At 47.6% G+C, this 19,838-nt stretch overlaps 1 protein-coding gene across 2 annotated transcripts in view; it reads right to left on the bottom strand.

The window, feature by feature from the left end:
- Positions 1-19,838, bottom strand: part of Adgrd1 (adhesion G protein-coupled receptor D1) — a 117,093-nt gene that overhangs the window by 80,013 nt on the left and 17,242 nt on the right. For both annotated transcript variants that reach the window (XM_059249082.1, XM_059249083.1), the window contains 4 exons: positions 12,662-12,841; positions 7,213-7,467; positions 4,458-4,513; positions 3,160-3,315 (listed from right to left, as the gene is read on the bottom strand). In XM_059249082.1, the coding sequence (XP_059105065.1) occupies positions 3,160-3,315; positions 4,458-4,513; positions 7,213-7,467; positions 12,662-12,841 (647 nt within the window). The remainder of the gene's footprint in view (positions 1-3,159; positions 3,316-4,457; positions 4,514-7,212; positions 7,468-12,661; positions 12,842-19,838) is intronic.

Genomic DNA, 19,838 nt, shown 5'->3' with positions numbered 1-19,838 from the left:
TGTGTTCTACATCTCTGGGCACACATTCAGCTGTGTGTGGGAGCCCATTTTCAGGTTTCCTGATGGCTTTACCCAGCAGGTCCACATAGAGGATGATTAGGACCACGGGCCTGAGTGCAGGTGTCTGAGATGGTCTGCACTTGGCTGTGCTGGGGGGAGGTCTTTTGCTCCACCCCTTGGCATTCCTTTATATACCCTAGGGCAGAGACAGTCGGGGGCCCAATGGATTAGGATTCAGGCTCTCTCAAGGCTATCCTGTATTTTCTATTTCTTTCTCTCCCCTCTATCCTTCTAACTAATATTTCCTGCTTCTCCTACTCAAGAGTACTCTGGGGAAATGTGAGGGTGGTGGGTAGCCCTCCCCCCACAGCTGTGGATGTCTGTTTAAGCTGTATAATTCTGATGAATAGATATATTACCAGAATATTCTTCTTTACTGACACAGGAAAGTAACAATACTCTCAGTCGCAAAGACAGCCTTTTAAACATTTTGCAAAGACCTTAGAACTAGTCCAAAACAGGCTAAGCTGCCCCTGCAGAATATACGCAAAGACTAATTCCCAGGTGTTATTTATTGCTAAATCAAGGCCAGGCTGTTTACATCAAGACATAATCCTTGCAGTAGCTCCCTTTCTGCACATACCCTGACCACTTAAGGTTCAGCCAATTGTTTACTGTCTGAGACCCCTCACCAATTTAGAGCTCCGTGAATGGGTCAATGTGACGTTACTAGCCTAAGAGAAACTGCGTGACTTATCTTGTGTTGTGAGAATGGGTAGGGCCCTGAAAATGTAACGATAGTTGTCCAGAGTTTGGCTGAGGGAGAGCAGCAGCGGTGGTGTGGGGAGAGATGGCTATGTAGTGTGTGTGTGTGTGTGTGTGTGTGTGTGTGTGTGTGAGAGAGAGAGAGAGAGAGAGAGAGAGAGAGAGAGAGAGAGAGAGACATGCGAAAGAGCTGCTGCTATGTAGAAGAACTGTGTAAAGTTCTGTATGGTGAGAGCTCTGTAAATGAGATGTTTAGTTGTGGCTGTGTGGAGATTTGTAACCGTGGAAGCAAGGAAGATGCTGTATGGAAAAGAGATATAGAAGAGAAATATATGCAAAAGATAGAAGTGTAGACATGTGGAAACAGGTGTGACTGTGTATAGAGATGAATGGACGTATGTATGTAAAGAAAGACATGTAGCTGTATGTATAGAATGTAGCAATGTGGAGATATGTAGCTGTATGGAGACAGAGTCAGAGATCATTCTTAAGTTGAAGTAAAAGATAAAGTTAACATCAGAAAGCATGTGTGTTTCCTTACACCAGTCAGATAGATAGAAACTTACTCCTAATTACCCTCAGATTAAAAAAAAAGTCTAGCCCTCGCTGCCTTCGTGGATTTTCTTGCATTGCCCTGGAGGTGGCCTTGGAGCACGCTCTCCATAATGCCCCTGATACCAGGGCATCATGGGAAGGCTTCTGCCCTATAAAGATGAGCCACTCACCCTTCCCATCCCCAGCACATCCAGACACAAAGGCAAAGGGCTGGGAGTAGTTGTATGGATATAGAAACTGGGTCCATTGGACACTATAGTTCAGAGCACAATGACCTCAACAATAACAGATCAGTGGTCAGGATGCATAAAGGAGGGCCACACAGCAGATCCGCCCAGCCACTGTCAATGCCAAGGACTCAGACGCCGTGGTCCACACCTGCTCTACGCTGAAGCCTTCTTATTGCCATGCAGGTACCAGCTAAGTATCCGGGCAGCACGACTCCTCTACACCTCCAGGGAAAGTGAGGCCTTGCGGGGTTAGACAATGTGCCTGCCAAACTTCCAAGAGGACAGGGCTGGGCTCATCTCCAGCTTGTTCCACTCCAGAGCCTGGAACCTGAGCCGAGGCCCCCCAAGCCCATCCTTCCATAGCACTTCCCAGAACCTGAATCTATCTTAGCTCCTCAACCTCTTGAAAGCCATGGTAGTTCTGGGTGACGTGGAATTCTAGAACCTACGTGTTCTGAGAGATGATGAAATCTCAGACATCCAACTTGCTTCTCCTGCCCTGATCAAGAAAGCTACTGACTACCTCCAGCCACTCTGGGGAGCCTCTGGTCACTATATCCCAGGTTGGATATGTTTCCCTGGGTATGCCTTCAGAACTAGACACTAAAGTGCACAGGGATCCATTTGGTGCCCTGAGATATGGTCACAGTAACTATCGCCTCCATGTGTCAGAATAGCCAGGAAGCTAGCAACATTTGTACCCTAAGAAGAAGTACACGGTTATAACATGCAGGGCAAAGGCGGGTCTAGCAGCCAGACTCCACACTCCCTGCTCATCGCCTTGGGGTGTATTCTCAAGAACGGCCTACCTCAAATACCCCTTCTCTCTCCATACCTGACAATAACCCTGGGTCAAGAAAACCATACAGCCGTGAGATACCTCAAGCTCCTTCCTCTCCCTGGGAACTGTTAGGAGGAATGAAGAAAGGGAACGTCCCGACTTTAATGTCCTAAGCACCACACTCATAGAGTGCTCTGGGTGACTTCAGGAAGGCACACTGTACATGGCGACCTGTGGCCTCTAACTACATCTGCTAACATCCCCCCACATCTGCTTTATTGCTGAGGAGACATCAGACTTGACACTATGAGTTGCAAGCTCTGGAGGCTAGGTAGGTGTGTGGATGGACCAGGAAGGCTAGATGCTGGGAAGTGAAATGAAGATCCAATTCTCAGCTCAGGGAGGCTTCACTGAGCATCAGAGAGCTGGCCAGAACAACCTGCCTGTTTAGAAGAAGCCTAAACTTTGTTAGGCAAAGGCTCTTGATCTTGCTGTTCTTTGCACATGCGTGTGCAAGAGCATTGTGTGTGCACGTGGGTGCATGTGCATGTGCGTGTGGTGTTCGTGAATGTAAGCCAGATGTGTGTAGGTACCCCTGGAAGCCAGAGAAGGGTGTTATATCGCCTGGATCTGGAATTATGGATGGCTGTGAACCATGCAGCATGGGTGCTAGGGAACTGAATTATAGTCCTCTGTAAGAGCCGCAACTGTTCTTAACTGCTGAGCCATCTAGTCAGCAGCCATGGCTCTAGATCTTTCTAACTTTCTAATTTATGGTCCAGCCATGCATCAGCCCCAACCCACCAGCCAAAGGCACCAGAGCCTTACCTGTGTGAGGTTCAGCGCAGTTTCCTCTGAGAGGGATTTATTGGGCAAGCTGAGGGACACATTTTGAAGGTATCTAAGCACGGTTCCAGGCCTCTGGAAACATTTTCTCTCCTCTGTCAGGTTGGTGATGATTGGGTGGTAGGCGTCTGTGGGCATCTGAAATACAGTGGCCACATGACTTCCTGCTAGGAACTAAAACCAGGACATTCTATAGAAGCTCAAGGTGACCTCTGGCTCTGGTCCCATCAGGACAGTACCAAGACTGGTCCCTCACACACATGGATGCTTCTGGGAAGAGCCTGCATAGAGACAGCATCCCATCCTCACAGCCACCTCATGAAACAAGAACCCGCTTGAAAAATGAAATTAGCTCTACATGCATACACAGAGACAAAGAGAGAGGCATACAGAGTTGATGATCGGTAAACAAAGATCTGAACCCAAGTGGACTAGAGTCTGGGCATTTGCTGTCAAAGTCCCTGAGCAAGGGACATTCTTTAGACACAAAAACTAATCTGAAGCAGCCACAATTCTGTATAAATCAACCCATTCCTCCAATGTCAGAAAAAGAGTCACCAAAGGAAGACGAGGAGAGATGGGCCTCAACTGCCCAGGAAGCCATTTCAGGGGTCACTGGCTCCCCACAATTTCCTTTCTTCCTAGCGTTCTAAGGAATAGGAACCAAGGGGATCATTTTTCCCATCACTCTGGCACCCAGTGTTACCCTGAAACTGGATTCCCTCCCTTTATTGTTTCATCCTGGACATGCCTCTGGCCTTGCTGGCACACAGCACAAGCCAACCCAAGCACCAGGAGGGTGGGGTTATGGTTTGAATGTGAACTACTCCCCTGTGAAAGCTTTGGTCCCTAGTGGGCGGCACTACTAAGATGCGATTGGGTTGTGGCAGGGTGCTAACTTCATCAATGGATGAAACCCATGGATGAGTTGGTATGTTGTAGAATGGGCTACAGAGGTGGGTGGGGTCCAGGTGGAGAAAGAAGGATGTGCCCCTGAAGGATGCATGATCCTTAGACTCTCATTCTCTTCCTACTCCTGCCCCATCTCTCTTCCCACCCCCACCCTTGCTTCCTGGTTGCTATAGAGCACAGAGGAAGCATCTTTCCCTCACTTGGCTTTCTACCATGTTTCTGCCTTGTCTCCGGCCCTCAGCAATGCACCCAGCACACCACAGACTGAAAACCCTTTTTCTCCCTTGGGTTGTCTTCTCAAATATTTTTGTCCCAGCTATGAAATGTGACTCACACATATGGGGCAAAGGGAAAAGGCCCCTGCTCACCACAGAGTGCGCTGTGGGCATCGCCGGTGGTGTTGAAGACAACAGAGCGTGTTTACCTGAAAGAGAAAAAACGATGCTTCCGTGAGGGCTAAATCATCCTTGGTCATGCCCCAGGGAGGCCTGCCCTTATTCGGATTTTACCAGCTTGAGGTGTCCTACGGAGGCGCAGGATGTTTTGAGCATGGATGTTGCTGGGAAGATAAAGGGCTCATAAATCAGCCTAAAAGGTAGATTATATGGATTTTCCCAGCAGAAATTATTTTTCCATTTATATTGTAAATTGCTTCTGAACACCGTTCATGCAAGCCATCACATAAAAGGATGATTTTATGCAAGGTCTCACGGATTTCAAACAAAGAGAGAATGAGAAATAGGCTTCAGTTTCACCCAGACTCATTATAGATAAGACACAGGATCCTTAATCACTGGGTGCTATGGTTTGAATCAGAAGCATCTCCCACACTTGAACATTTGGTAACCAGCTGGTGGCACTATTTTTGGAAGGTTCTGGACACTCTGGGCGGCAGAGCCTAGCTGGAGAAGTGAGGGCCACTAGGGACAGGTCCCTGAGGGTGTATTTATTTCTACCCACTTCCTGTTGTTTTTTTCTCTGCTTCCTGCCCCACTGTGACATGACTAGATGTCCTCCTCTGCTATGATGTCCCACTCAAATGTATTCATGGAGCCCAGTGGCCACCAGCTGGACCCTATGAAATCATGAGCCAGGATCCATCAATCCGACTTAAGTAAGTAGTTTTTGTCAGGTGTTTTGTTACAGCTTAAAAGAAACTGATACACTAGGCTAAAATGCTACCCCAAAAGTGGTGAAGGAGACAGAATTTCTGCTGTGAAGAGCCTGGTTATTCTCTCTACTGATGATCATGGTTAATTATGAGCCATTCCCCATGACGAGACGTCCAAGATCAAAGATGAAGCTCCCCACTTGATGTTTTTCTGCCTACGCTTCACCGACTACTTCTGACTCTATTGTTTCCTGACGAGAACACAGACTTAACTTGATACATGACCTTGTTTTCGGGAAATGTCTCGAGGTTGCTTTGGGTGACCTGAGGAAATGACATCATCCCCCCTGGCTGGCTTGAGAGTGATGGGCCCCTTGGGACTGGGTGGGGTGAGGTGGCTGGTGATGTAGAGCTGGACCCCAAAAGCATTTTGTTCTCCAAGATCGAGTGACATTCGTCGCTTGGGTGCCAAGAAGTTACAGGGCAGCCATGCCATGTGTTCATGTCATACTATAGTCAACTCCTGTTGACTTGTGTGCCGCTAAGAGATCAAGGCAATGGAAATGGAAGTTTCCGTGCATACCATAGGAGTGGCCATGCAAGATTGAGATGAGAAGTGAGACTCCACCGCACCCTTGGTCTGTCTCATTCCTGTGTGATTCTTACTATGGGGTCGTCTGGCAGATGATACATATGCCTAGATTTCACAGATGTGTGCACTGAGATCTCGAGATCTGGACTTGACCCTCTCTGCCTCTCCATGGGAGCTGCTCGCCACTTGAGCAGCAGGGACTGGGAGCCTTGCTGGGAGAACAGACATCAACAAGCCATCTTTCTATGAGTCAGTAAGGGATGGACTCTCTAAAACAGGTGAACCTCAGAAAAAAGAAATCGATCAGTGGCTGCAGAAGTCAGTGATGGCTTAATAGACATGGATGTCCCTTAAGGACAGTAAATATTTGAAGATGATATAGAGGCTGTGGTTGCACCCTGTGAACTTGCTAAATACCACCAAACTGATTCTCTTAATGCCATTGCTTTTTTGTTTCGGTGTGTGCATGGGGAAGCAGAGGTCAACCTCAGTCTCTTTCCCGAGGATCTGTCTGTCTACCTTTTTTTAAAAACTAGGACCTGGGGCTGCCTTGTGATGCTAGGCTGGCTGAAAAGTGAGTCCAAGAGATCCTCCTACCTCTGCCTTCTCAGTCCTGGGATTATACGCACACACCATCACACCCTGGTTTGGGGGTTATTTTGTTTTTGTTTTTGTTTTTGTTTGGGGGGGGATGTTTTGTTTTGTTTTGTTTTCCCGGGACAGGGTTTCTCTGTGTAGCTTTGCACCTTTCCTGGAACTCACTCTGTAGCCCAGGCTGGCCTCAAACTCACAGAGAGTGCTGGGATTAAAGGTGTGTGCCACCACTGCCAGGCTTGCCGTGTTTTTGTTTTTTGTTTTTTGTTTTTTTTTTAATGTGGGTCCTAGAACTTTAACTCAGGTCCACGGTTGAGAGGCAAGTGCTTTACTTACTGAGCTATCATTCCAGCCCTATATTTTTTTAGTTGCTCACTTTAAATGGTTGCACAGATGTCACATGAAATTTATCAGAGCTTTTTAAAAGTCCCATGGCAAAGTAAGAACTGAACCATATCCACCTGTCTACAGGCCCCTGCTTGGAGCAATCACCTGTAATCGCGCAAGAAGAAGGTACCCTGGGGTCTGAGGGCCCCACAGAGGTTGTGCACATGGGAGGCATTTGTCAAGGGTCTGACTATTTGCCATCAAAATCTCTGTAATCAGCCTGTGTATACCCCACGGAGCCTGCAAGGATCAGAGAATATTAATCTCAGTGTGTCTCCTGTGAACTGTTCGCTCATTTATCTTAGGGAACAGGTGTTCAGAAACATGACTATACTTAGAAGGTTCATTAAGATACATCTCACGTCTACCCTGACACGAGCTTGAGGACTGAAGGGTGATGAGGACCCCAGATCTACCCACAGCCTTCCCACACACTGACCAACGGCAGCTGTGAAGTACATCTTGACCTCATCGGGAGTCAGCGCGCGTTCCCAGATGATGAACTCATCGAAAGCTTCATTCTCGTAACGCTTGGTCTGGTCCTGCTCAGACCCTATGACCAGGTTGACATGAGGCTCCCCGTAGGTGTGAGACACTTTCCCACTCGGGTCTGAGGTGCTCAGAGTCCCGTTGACGTAGACTTTTAGGCCCTCCTTGGATTTCCACGTGAACAGAACATGAGTCCAGTAAGGACCTGGAAGAGAGTGAAGATGCATTCTGAGCTCAGCAGATGAGTTCTACATGAGCTTCCTAAGCTCCTAACCACATCCCTCTTTCATGGGATGCTCTGTCACCCTTGGCTTTAGTGAGTCCAACTATGGGTTATAACATAACCTAACTCCCCTTAGTCCTTTGGAGCACATGACCTTTGCTCCCACCCCCAAATTCCAAAAGCAACTCGAGAAGACCCTTTATTATTTTGATACAAGCGTCATAAATTTAAACATCTGCAATCAAAAGTAATAAAAGACTTGTTTAAAAGGTGAGATCCAAGCCGGGCAGTGGTGGTGCATGCCTTTAATCCCAGCACTCGGGAGGCAGAGGCAGGTGGATCTCTGTGAGTTCGAGGCCAGCCTGGGCTATAGAGTGAGTTCCAGGAAAGGCTCCAAAGCTACACTGAGAAACTCTGTCTCAAAAACAACAACAACAACAAAAAAAAAAAACACCCAATAACAACAAAGGCTAGATCCAAGCACCAACCAATGGGATCATAACCCTAGTTGAAAATCTCAACGTGGTCAGGAACAAGATGAGGACAACCCTCTGTCACAGCTCCTAGCGGTCCCCACTATTACAGTCAGCAGGGAAAGAGGCACCTGGGTTACGAAGAACAGACTAAAATTATCTTTGTTATCAAGAATAAAAGCAAAGCCTGAAATGCCCATGTGATGTTCACATGATGGGTGGGTGAAAAGCTAAGAGATAAAAAGTCGGCTGTCTTCCAACCTGACAGTAATGAACACGTGGCGCGTGTGTATAAGCACACACACACACACACCCACACACACATGACTGAAGAAAACTGTAAAACTGAGGAAAGAATGCAATGTCTAGAGAGACAGCCCATGTTCATAGACAGGAAAACTCAGTGTTGTTAAGGTGTCTATCCCAGTCTGTTCTTCAGTAGACACAATGCAATTCATACCAACCCAAATGCCAGCAGGATGTCTTTTGGAGAGTCACCATTGGACTCTAAAGTCTACACAGAGAGACAAATACCAAGAAAAGTCACATATTAAAAGGAGAAAAACAGAGTTGGAGGACGGACATGGCCTCCTCCTTTTTTTTTAATGAAATTATTTTACTCATCTAAATTTATTATAAACTACAGATACTAAAGACTTTGCTAAGTTTTGAAGGAAAGCTTCCACTGTTTGATGGGAAGCGTCCGCTAACTTGACCTCCTTCTGAGACTAAAAATGGCCCACCCAGCCATGGCCTGGGCGGTGCATGCAACCACTTGCAACTGAGAATAACCATGAATGTGGAGCCATGCAAAGTTGTAGACACTTAAAACGTTGTAAGAGTCTCCTTTGCAACTCAATAGCACAAGTCCGGAGCATGAACTCTGCAGGTAGTAATGTGGGTTGACGGTGCCCAGAGGTCGGACATGCTTGGGTGAGTAAGCGAAGCCACGTGGTATTAGGGAGACAAACAGATCAAGAGGAACAGAACAGACAGCCCAAATACAGAGCAATACAGACACCATCTGATGATACCTGACAGGAACAAAGCCAAATTGGAATAAACAAAGCCACAGTGGAACTAATACAGTCTCTGCAATGGAGGATGCTGGGGAAACCGGATGCAAAAATAACAATGAATGAATAAATAAGGACCTCATCGCTATGCCCCCAAACTAATTCAAAGCGGGTGGTGGATGGAAGCGCCAAACCCAGATCTGCACAGCTTCCAGAATAAAAAAGGGGACTCTAGAATGACCCTGGGCTTGATTCTGACTTTTAAAAAAAATGTTTGCTTTACTTTATGTATGTGGGTGTTGTTTTAGTCAGGGTTACTGTTGCTGTGGTGAAACACCATGACCAAAGCAACCTGGGGAGGAAAAGGTTTATTGGCTTACACTTTCACATCACAGGTCATCATCAAAGAAAGTCGAGGCAGGAACTCAAACAAGGCAGGAAACTGAAGGCAAGAGTTGATGCAGAGGCCATGGAGGATGCTGCTTACTGGCTTGCTCCTCATGGCTTGCTCAGCTTGCTTTCTTGTAGAACCCAGGACCACCAGCCCAGGGATAGCACATGGACTGGGCCCTCCCACGTCAATTACTAATTAAGAAAATGTCCTCCAGGCTTGCTTACAGCCAGATCTTATGGAGGCATTTTCTCCATTGAGGCCCCCTCCTCTCTGATGACTTTAGCTTGTGTCAAGTTGACATGAAACTAGCCAGTACAGATGCCTTGTCTACATGTATGTCTGTGCACCACATACATGCAGTGCCCATGGAAGCCAGAGAGGCTGGGGAGGCAGAGCCAGGCGGATCTCTGTGAGTTCAAGGCCAGCCTGGGCTACAGATTGAGTTCCAGGAAAGGTGCAAAGCTACACCGAGAAATCCTGTCTCTAAAAATAAACAAACAAACAAACAAACAAAGCAGGAAGCCAGAGAGGGTGTCAAAGTCCCTAGAACTGGACTTAGAGGCAGTCTTGAGCTACCCTGTGGGTGCTAGGAATCGAACCCAGGTCCTCTGGAAGAGCAGCAAGTACTCTCCAGCCCCTTGATACTGCTTTTTTTTTATCATCAAAAGCATGATCCAGGATAGAAAACCTGAAAAGCTAGTCTCCATTAAAACTGAAAACTTCTGCTCTGTAAAAGAACTTGCTGATAGAAAGAATGAAAAGGCCAGCCACGGGCCAAGGAAAATGTCTGCAATGGACACTGTCACACAAAACGTGCAAAGAACTCTAAAACTCACGGTAAGCAAGCAAATACCCCACTTAAAGAGAGGTAAAAAGTCAAAACTCGGACTCCTCCCCAACATACAGAGGGTATGACACCAGGAATGGACGCTGACATCTCTAAAAATAGGCACACATTCAAGTAGCTCATCACTGAAGCACAGTGCTGGGATGGGGGGTGCTTCTGGGGGGGAATCTGGTCATGTGCAGAAGTAGGGAGCCCCTGGGAGCCCTTTGTTCCTTGTGCTCAATTTCGCTATGATTTTTAAATGCCGTGAAAAAAAATGGAGGCCGTTGAGAAGAATAGTACAGTCATGCCAGACTAGTGTTCACGCACCTGGGCTGCGGAGCCAAGGAAGAAGGAGAAGAGAAACCTGGTTTCACTGAGGACAGGCCTCTGTGCTGACTGGGCTGTATAGGAAGGTGGCTCCTAGGAGGATTCCTCCCCTTCCTCCTCCTGCCACTAAAAGATGGAGCTGGGTTTCCATTCTCTTTTGTTTCCAAGGTCTCAATTCAGACATGAAATCAGAACTGCTGGTCACGCCTCATTCAAAACATCACTGAATAACTAAGCAGTCACCCGAGCAGGGGCCACCAAAACATCTAAGGGACTGTCCTAACATACCCTACATGGCATTAACCAAAATGAGGTGACATGATGGCTATGGCCAGCCTCCGAGCTCCATCATAAACCCCCTTAGGAAGCCTCCTGGTCCCTCCTCTTGTCCATGGGAAGACCAGCCCACAAAGGGCCTTGTCTGTTCTTCCTGGGGTTGACAAAGAAGGAACAGGGGAGCCCCTCTAAAGGACACACAGTGCCCCTGCCCGCCGGTCACTGTGGACTGCCAGTGATTACGTCAGGGCTTCCTGCTGGGGATTGTGTAACACTTTTAGTAATTTTGACACTCTGAGGAACACTCGGATCCTAAGCAGGGCCAAAGCATCATTGCACTTGACTTTGAAAGTGAGAATAACAAAGTCCTCCAGTGAATAAATGAGGAGCAGATGACCGGGGGTTGTTTACAAGTCTCTCGGCATCCCTGGGTGGGAAAACAGCACGTGTTCAGTTTCAAAGAACCTGCTAGATGCCTGACTCTGTGCCACAGGCCCAAGGCCCATAGGGAATGAGCTGTTACCTAGGAAATCTTGACCGCCAGCGGTCCTCACTGAGAGCCGTCTCAGAGATTCAGAAGGAGCCTCGGGAAGTAGGAAGGCAAAAAATGTTTCCGGCTTTGGAAAGCATCCAGAAATTCAATGTCTTCCCTGGATGCTGCATTTCCCCCACCTTACAGAAAAGGAGTTACGAATTCAGCTTAAGTATGTCTAGCACCCAAAGGGCAAACCCAAGTCTCCCAGGATTCTGCAGCCCATTGTTCAAGGCTCCCCCGATCCATCAACTGTCTGTCTTCCTGGGAAAAAAAAAAATAACTGCTACTCTTTGAACGTTACAAATGAAGAAATTGAAGCACCAAGTGATGGACTATGATACCAGGTCCATAAAGCTACGAGGCAGATTCAGGACCTGGCCCAGCGCTTAACAGTTAAGCCATGCCACCTCCTTCAAATGGGCCAGAAACGGACCCTGAGCTACTTTGAAGACATTGCTTGCTCCTAGGGCAGTGCTTCTCAACCTTCTTAATGCTACGACCCTTAAATATAGTTCCTCACGTTGTAGTGACCCCCCAACCATGTCCGTTGCTATTTTGTAACTGTCGTTTTGCTACTGTTATGAATCGTAATGTAAATATCTGATATGCGACCCCCAAAGGGTTGAGAACTGCTGTTCTAGAGCCTTAGTATGGAGCACCCCCTCCCCCACCTCTGACCTGGCTGGTTTCTGTCCAGGTTCCCCCTGGACGTGTCACATGAAACTCCTGGTCACCTTACTCCTCTGGTATCTTGGACTATCCTCAGTGACCAGCGTCCAGCCCGACTAATGAACTTGACACCACAGAGCGTTAGAACTTCTCTGCCTACTCTGAAACTCCGGCCCATGGTACCCCGGTCCCCTCCCACTGGTTCTAAAGGCACATCCTTAATCGAGACCACACGGTACCCCAACCTCTCCTCCTGCCTGCCTGCCTGCTCCTTGATTGACAGGCTGTCTTCCCCAAAACTGTTTGTGCTTCTGGGAGCAGCTTCAAGGCCACCTCTCCAAATGGTGTGGGGACAGGGGGATTCAGCCACGGTCTGTCCATCTTCTCCTCACAGCTTCTACTTGGTCCCAGCCAATGACCGGGCACCTGCCATGTCACCTCCATTATGCAGAAAGCCAGCCTCACACAGCCACTGGGTAACAGCAATTACACAGTGACCTTTGACCTTGGCATGAGGTCATCTTGTGACAGGTGCCCTTCTTGTTCTCCTGACACCTTCCCAAGCTGCTGGCAAGAAGAAACCCTGTGCCACAAAGACTCCTTTGGTGTCCCATCATCACTGAGGACCACAGAGGCTCCAGTTGGTACCACACTCACCCGGAGGGTTGAAGGTGGCCTTCCATGTCATAGAATTATCCCGCGTGTACAGCTCCACGGAGCCCTTTCCACCGCTAGAGCAGACTTTGAAACCGTCAGAGATGACCTGACCCCCGTAAGCGAAGGGGGCTGGTCGAGGCTGCTCCCCTTGAGTCTTCCAGAAAAATGAAAACGTCACTCCTGAAGAGAGAAACACATGTTTTATCAGCCGGTGCTGCAGCAGCATGAAATGCCACAGCAATATCTCGTCAAAGCCAAGTACCTTCCCCAGGGTGTGACCTGAGCCACCATCCCCTTTCAAAGAGTGAGAAGCCTTGCTCCCATTCCCAGTGCTCAGAAGAGGAAACTGAGGCCAGCGGGTTAGTGACTGACGGAGGTCGGATACAGACCCATCCTGGCTGACTCTGAACATGCAAATGTGAACCCCTTTGACACAGCCTCCACCCCCACCTACTCACCCAGATCCTGACAATGACTTTACAAAGGAAGGAACCTGTTTCATTCATTCTGGTTACACACAGCATCTTTTAAAAGATTTACTGCCTCCGGAATGTCCTCCCACATCCCTAAATACGCTTTTCCACTGCCGTTTTTTATGTCTGCCGGGCGTCACATCCTAAACAAACTCGTTTCTGAGTCATAGGATTTGCTTCAAAGTTTTGAAGGAACATTCCAAACAGAACTTGAAGCTAATTTTTTTTTGACATATCTCAAATTGTATGTATTTCAGAGCACGTTCCCCAGGGGGTGTTCTTGTGAAGAGGGAAGCTGGTTTTTCAAGGTTCAGAATGCCTTGGCGGCTGACTGCCTGTGGGTGAAGGTGTGAGGTAGGCAGAGATAAGAGCAGCTACTGTGTTTTCCAAATGCCCAGTATGGGTAGGTGTGATAGCTCTAGTTTTAATCATCCATTTGACACAACCTAAAACCGCCTGGAGAAAGAGTCTCAGTAGAGGATTATCTAGATCAGGTTGGTCTGTGAGCGTGCCTGTGAGGGATTGTCTTGATTCCTTTAATTGGTGTGAGAAGAACCAGCCCACTGTGGGCAACACCATTCCCTAGGTTTGGGTCCTGGACCATATAAGAGTAGAGAAAGCTAGCTGAGAACAACACATGCATATATTCATTCTCTCTCTGCTCTTGACCACGGATGTGATGTGAGGGACAGATTTATAAGTTCCTTCCACTTTGACTGGCCTACCATGGTAAATTATAACCTGGAATTTTGAGCTAAAAGAAAAACAACTTTCTCCCCTATGTTGTTTTTGTCAGGGGAGTTTATCCTAATAAGTTTGGATCCCACATCCTGCACTGGCATTGGGGTGGTACCCTACGTGGACTATGTGGTCTTTGCTACAAACATCATCATGAATGAGTCAGGTCACAGGGGATGTGATCCCTTCATTCCCAGATGCAGAGAAAATATAGCTGACCAGCCAGGCTCTGGATGGCCAAGAGTGTCTGGCATGCACACAGGCAGGTCTGGGCCCACCTTCACTCAGGTCCATCAAGCATAGACCTGGTGGGAGGCACCCAGGGGGTATAGACACCCCTGAGGTTATACTATAGCTTGCCTGCTTCTGGTAACCGGTGCCCAGTTCCTTTGCAGACGTGTACACTGTATGTGTGTGTTTGTATGTGCACATGTATGTTAAGCTGGCCACCGACTGGACTCTATGTGAAAGACAGACATAAAATGATTGTCTGGCTCCTCCCACCTGGCCAGGGAGGTGATGGAGTGTCCGTGACTCAAGCTGATCTCCTCACAGGGCTGATCATAATAGGCCACCATGGATCAGGGTACAAGGAGGAGTGGGGACATTTGCCCTGGCCTTATTAATATAAATGGCGCCAAATTCACTCTAGTTGTTATCAACAAACTGAGGTCATGTAGAGAGGCTTACCAGACCACTGCCTCTGACGTATGTGTTGGTGTCACCTTACCAGCCATCTTTGCTGCAAAGCCTTATGGGTTGGTCTGTGAGAGTCTTTTGAAGGTCTCGTGACAATATTGCTGCCTCATGCCTTCTGGTTTCAAAGTCCCCATATGACTCACTCGAGCATGGGAGGTGTGGCACAAGTTTTCTATCCTTGGCTTGGAATTTCTCCCTTATGTTTCTTTTTCTACCCAAGAGGAATCTAAAGATTTTGAATGCTCCCAAAAAGTAATGAGTGACTGAAAAATGCTTGCGATGACATATTTTGAATTGCTCTGCACAGGTTAGTCTTAAGCACATAGGTGTTGATGTGACATACAGTACCCATAAAACACATTATCGCTCAGTGTGAATCAAAGATGAAAGTCAAGAGTCAGGAGATAGCTCAGTGGTGAAAGCATTTGCCAGGCAACTGTGACTTCTGGAATATGGATCTCTATAAAGCCACATAAACACACGGCCATGGCAGCCTGTCTATAACTCTAGCCTCAGAAGACTAAAACAGAGTCCCCAGAGCAAGCTGACCAGCAAGACAAACCATATCCATGAGCTCTGGGTTTGATTGAGAGACCTTGCCTCAATAAATGAAGTGGAAGAGCAATTAAAGGAGATTCCTGACACCAACCTTGGGCCTCCACATGCCCGCACACACACATACATGTAAACACCCATACATACATACACATGGAAAAAATGGAAAAATAAATAAATAAAAGCCAGTCAAAGATGGTGGTGCAGGTCTGTATCTCAGCTACTTGGAAGGCTGAGGCAGGGGGGTCATAAGCTCAAGGCTAGCCTGGGCTACATAGTGAGTTCAAGACAATGCTAAACAACTTAGTGAGATCCTGTCTCCCAATAAAAAGTAAAAAAAGGGGGACTGGAGAGATGACTCAGTGGTTAAGAGCACTGACTGCTCTTCCAGAGGACCCAAGTTTAATTCCCAGCATCCACGTGGCAGCTCACAACTGTCTGTAACTCCAGTTCCAGGGGACTCTGACACCCATGGCAAAACACTAAAGCACATAAAATTTTTTAAAAATTTAAAAAGTAAAAGAAGAGCAGAAGATGTAGATCAGTGGTAGAGCACTTGCTTAGTTTGCTGGCCATGGGAATAGATAGATAGATAGATAGATAGATAGATAGATAGATAGATAGATAGATAGATAGATAGATAGATAGAGATAGAGGTATATGGATAGGTAGATAGATAGACAGACAGACAGACAGATAGATAGATAGATAGATAGATAGATAGAGGCTTTGGGGCTTTTTTTTGAGACCAACTTTCTCTTTGTAGCCTTGGCTGTCCTGGAACTCACCATGTAGACAAAATTGAACTCAAACTCACAGAGATCCACCTGCCTCTGCCTCCCAAGTGCTGGAATTAAAGGTATGTGTCATCATGCCTGGCTCAAAACTATGCTTTGTTGTTTTTTTAAGAACTTCCAAATACTAGGAAGGTCCCAGACCTCTCTGGGGTTCTGGGAGCTCTGGGTAGAATCCAGGTCTAAGAGGCATCCTTGGGTTGCTCAGGAAAGTGGTCCTGTAAGGTCTCCAGCACTAGGACAGGGTGACGGTGGGAAGCTGGAGGATGCTGCTGAGGTCCAGGCCACTCTGGCTGTGGAAGAGGGGACTTAGATCTCTCCCTCCCATCCTTCCTCCATCAGGATCAGATGACACCCTGCTCCACCCCGCCACACTCAGAAACAGCCAGTTTCATATGGAAATGAACAAGGCACACTGTGGATTTTTTGTCGTGAAATGTATCTCCAGCAAGACTCCTGGAAGTCATTTCTCCCCACCCCCACCTCCAAAAAGCGTTGCTGCTTTTAAAAAAAAATCCTTTCACTCAACTGAAAAACGCAAAACGATGCTGTCTCTGCCAAATGTGCCTCTGCCCAGGAAGAGAAATAAAAATAAAAAATTCAATAGAGTGTTAGGTAATAAGAATAAAAATTAAAAATTCAGTGTAGTGCTGGACCGGGACAAGGAGAAAGTGGGTCGTGAACTCTGCCAGCGAAGCAGCTCGTTTTAGCTCAGTCAACCTGCAAAGTAATGACTCCCGTCTGCCAAAGCCCTCATTGAAATATCAGTCTGTGTCTCCACGGTCTGGAAAGATTCACAATGTGCCCACAGGAGCACCTGTCAAATGCTCAGATCATCAACCCAGAGAAGGAAGTCTGAAGGGGAAAATAGTAAGCCCAGCACAGCACATTGGTTCCGTAGTTGGCTCTTGTTAGGATCAGTAAATCCTAATCTCTCCACAGCCCCTTGTCAGGGATGTACTGAGTTAGACAGAAGCATCAATGAGGCGTCCAGACCAGCTGCGCCTGCTCGGTAAACGCCTTGTGCTGAACACGGTAAAGGCCTCAGAGAACCAGGGGGTGGTCCAGACAGAGTCCCCACAGTGCCAGAGAGTAGGAAGGAGATGTGACAGTATCCCACCATGAATCACCACGGCTTGAGCTGCCACACGGGGACAGGAGGTCTGACATAGAGGCACTTGCCAAGCAAAGGGAGTGTGGAGCAGAGCCCAAGGTCTGCAGGTAGCTCCCCAGATCCCCAGAGAGGTCCTTCCTACTCTCGGCTTCCCTGCATGGGTACTCTGTGAAGTGAAGGAAACGTAAACTGAAGGAACACGGACAGACGGCTCCCTGAGGCTGGTGCTCTCTGGGTTGCATGTGCATCTCCGTTGGTAGAATGCTGGCCTAGCATGAAGGCCAGCAAACACATGCATGAAGCGCTGAGTTGGATCTCCAGAACATAAAACCATGTGTGAGGTGCGTTCCTCCAATTCTTGTCTTGGAAGAAAGGGAAATGGAGAGAGACAGAGACACAGAGAGAGAGAGAGAGAGAGAGAGAGAGAGAGAGAGAGAGAGGACAGAGACAGAGACAGAGAGAGACAGAGAGAGAGGGAGAGGGAGAGAGAGAGGGTGGGGGGAGAGAGAATAGCCTAGTGTGTTTTGATGGCCATTTGAACTGAGAACCAGCTATAGGTTAGCAAACACCAAGACTTTGACACTTTGACCTGAAAATTGCCCCACAGTTTCTCATAAAGCTAAAAATAAGACTACCCTGTGACCTCGTTATACCACCTCTGGGCGTATACACTCACAGGACTCCACATCCTACCACAGAGACATGGCTCGTCTATACACAATAGCCAGGAAATGGAACCATCCTAGATGTCCATCAATGGCTGAGCGGATAATACAAAGGCAGTACTTTTATTACATAACTGAATTTCATTCAGCTGTTTTAAAAAAAAAGAAAAAAAAAAGAATGAAATCATGAAATTTGCATGAGAATGGGTGGAAGCGGAAAACATCACAGTAAGTGAGGTCACCCCGGTATAGAAAGACATAATGTCTCACGTCCTTTCTCATATGCAGATCCTGGCTTTGAATTTCCAGATTTGTGTGTTTAATTTTGAATGTCTGTAGAGGAGCCAGAGAGGACCCATGGGAAGGGGAGGGGAAGAGGCCTGAAGGTGTGAGGGGACAGTCGAACATACGGGCTGTGAAAGCGGAGGTGGGGATGCTGGGGGTTAAAGGGTTAAGCAGGAACGGGGGGGGGGGGGATCAGGGGGATGAGATTGGGGGTGAGTTAACCAAAACTGAAGATATGTGAAAAATACTTGTGGAAACTCACTACTTTGTTAGCTACTTAAAATACATAATTTTAAAGAGGAATTTGAACAAAAGTGCCCTGCATAGGTCAACAATGAGGCTCTCAGAAGATATGAGTTCTTTTTTTTTTTTTTTTCTTTCTTTTTTTTTTTTTTTATTTGGTTTTTCAAGACAGGGTTTCTCTCTGTAGCTTTGGAGCCTGTCCTGGGACTTGCTCTGTAGACCAGGCTGGCCTTGAACTCATGGAGATCCACTTGCCTCTGCCTCCCGAGTGCTGGGATTAAAGGCGTGTGCCACCACTGCCCGGCCCAAGATATGAGTTCTTAAATGAAAACCTCAGTGCCAGACATGGACACCCTCCCTACAAGTTATATATTGGTCAGAGTGGCCCCAGAGACCCCTGAAGCAACCCAGACTCTTACCATGGCTTTTGGTTCCCTACCATCACTAGATGGTAAGGCCCATATTGCTAAAGACACCACGTACTTTGGTTGCAGGACGGAGAGAAATCCAGCTAGGACTGACCTGAAAACATCTTTGCTGGCTAGCTTTCACAGTGCTGGAAGGTGTTATGCGAGCCACTGGGAACAAAATGTAATCATTGATCTTATTCACTGCTAGACCCTGCATGATTAAAATACTGGTCTGCCAGGTAAGATGCGCTCACTGGCACAGTAGCAGCATGACAGGTAGGAGGTAACCAACCAGCTTCTAATTAGATCTGATACCCACACCCAGGAAGGAATTCATGCCTTGGTACTGTAAACTTGGTCAACAGCGTGTGGTTGAGGAAGTCATAGACTTCGGTGGGAAACCTACTACTGTTGCTTTAATAGATGGACACGTGATCAAGCTGCCTTCCAAATATTTTTCTTTACACCCATGGATCGTTGCTCCTGTCCACCTTGGTCAGGGGAGCTTCTTCTGTTCAAAGTGCTGTGACTACGTGACTACTGAGTGCTCATCTCTAAACGGGACATCTGTATCAACCCTTCTAGGGCATGGGGACCGTCCCAGAAGAGGAGACAGGAAGGATATAAGAGCTGGAGAGTGGGAGGAATGCTGGGAAATGTTGTCTTCTAGACATGACGTGGTCGTTGTCTTCACAAGCTCATGGTGGCTGTGGTCACTTACACAACGTCAAGTCAGTCAGCATTCCAACACAAACTGAGAAGGGGCTCGTGAGGTCCCACTCCTCGCTCAGGCACTATTGACGTTTGGTGACTACTGGGGGAGGAATCAGTTTTCTTCTGGGCTGTGGCCGCTGGCAGGTTGCCCATGCTCTGGTGGATGGCCCCACACCCATACCCTTGCAGACAGCACTAATTGGGTGAATAGGTTGTGAAAACGAAGAGGAAAAGGGCATGAAGCTGGCTTGGGGGGCAGAAGATGATGTCCCCCAAAGGATTCGAATGTAGTCCGGACTCCAAGGGGAGAGGAGAGGTCTGCCTTCTCTTTGACACACCTATCATGAGTTCCAGCCGCAGGTCACGGGCTAGAACGGGTCCAGCCACCATCCAGCCACCCTCAATGAACACACAAGAAGTGAACCCGGTTTGAGGGTTAACAGGCACACCCTGCTCTGCCAGGCCTGACCTGTCATCAACATCCCAG

The sequence above is a fragment of the Peromyscus eremicus genome, chromosome 23, assembly GCF_949786415.1.
Source record: "Peromyscus eremicus chromosome 23, PerEre_H2_v1, whole genome shotgun sequence".
NCBI lineage: Eukaryota > Metazoa > Chordata > Mammalia > Rodentia > Cricetidae > Peromyscus > Peromyscus eremicus.
Note: the sequence above shows the minus strand (reverse complement) of the source record. Positions and strands in the feature narration are given on the sequence as shown.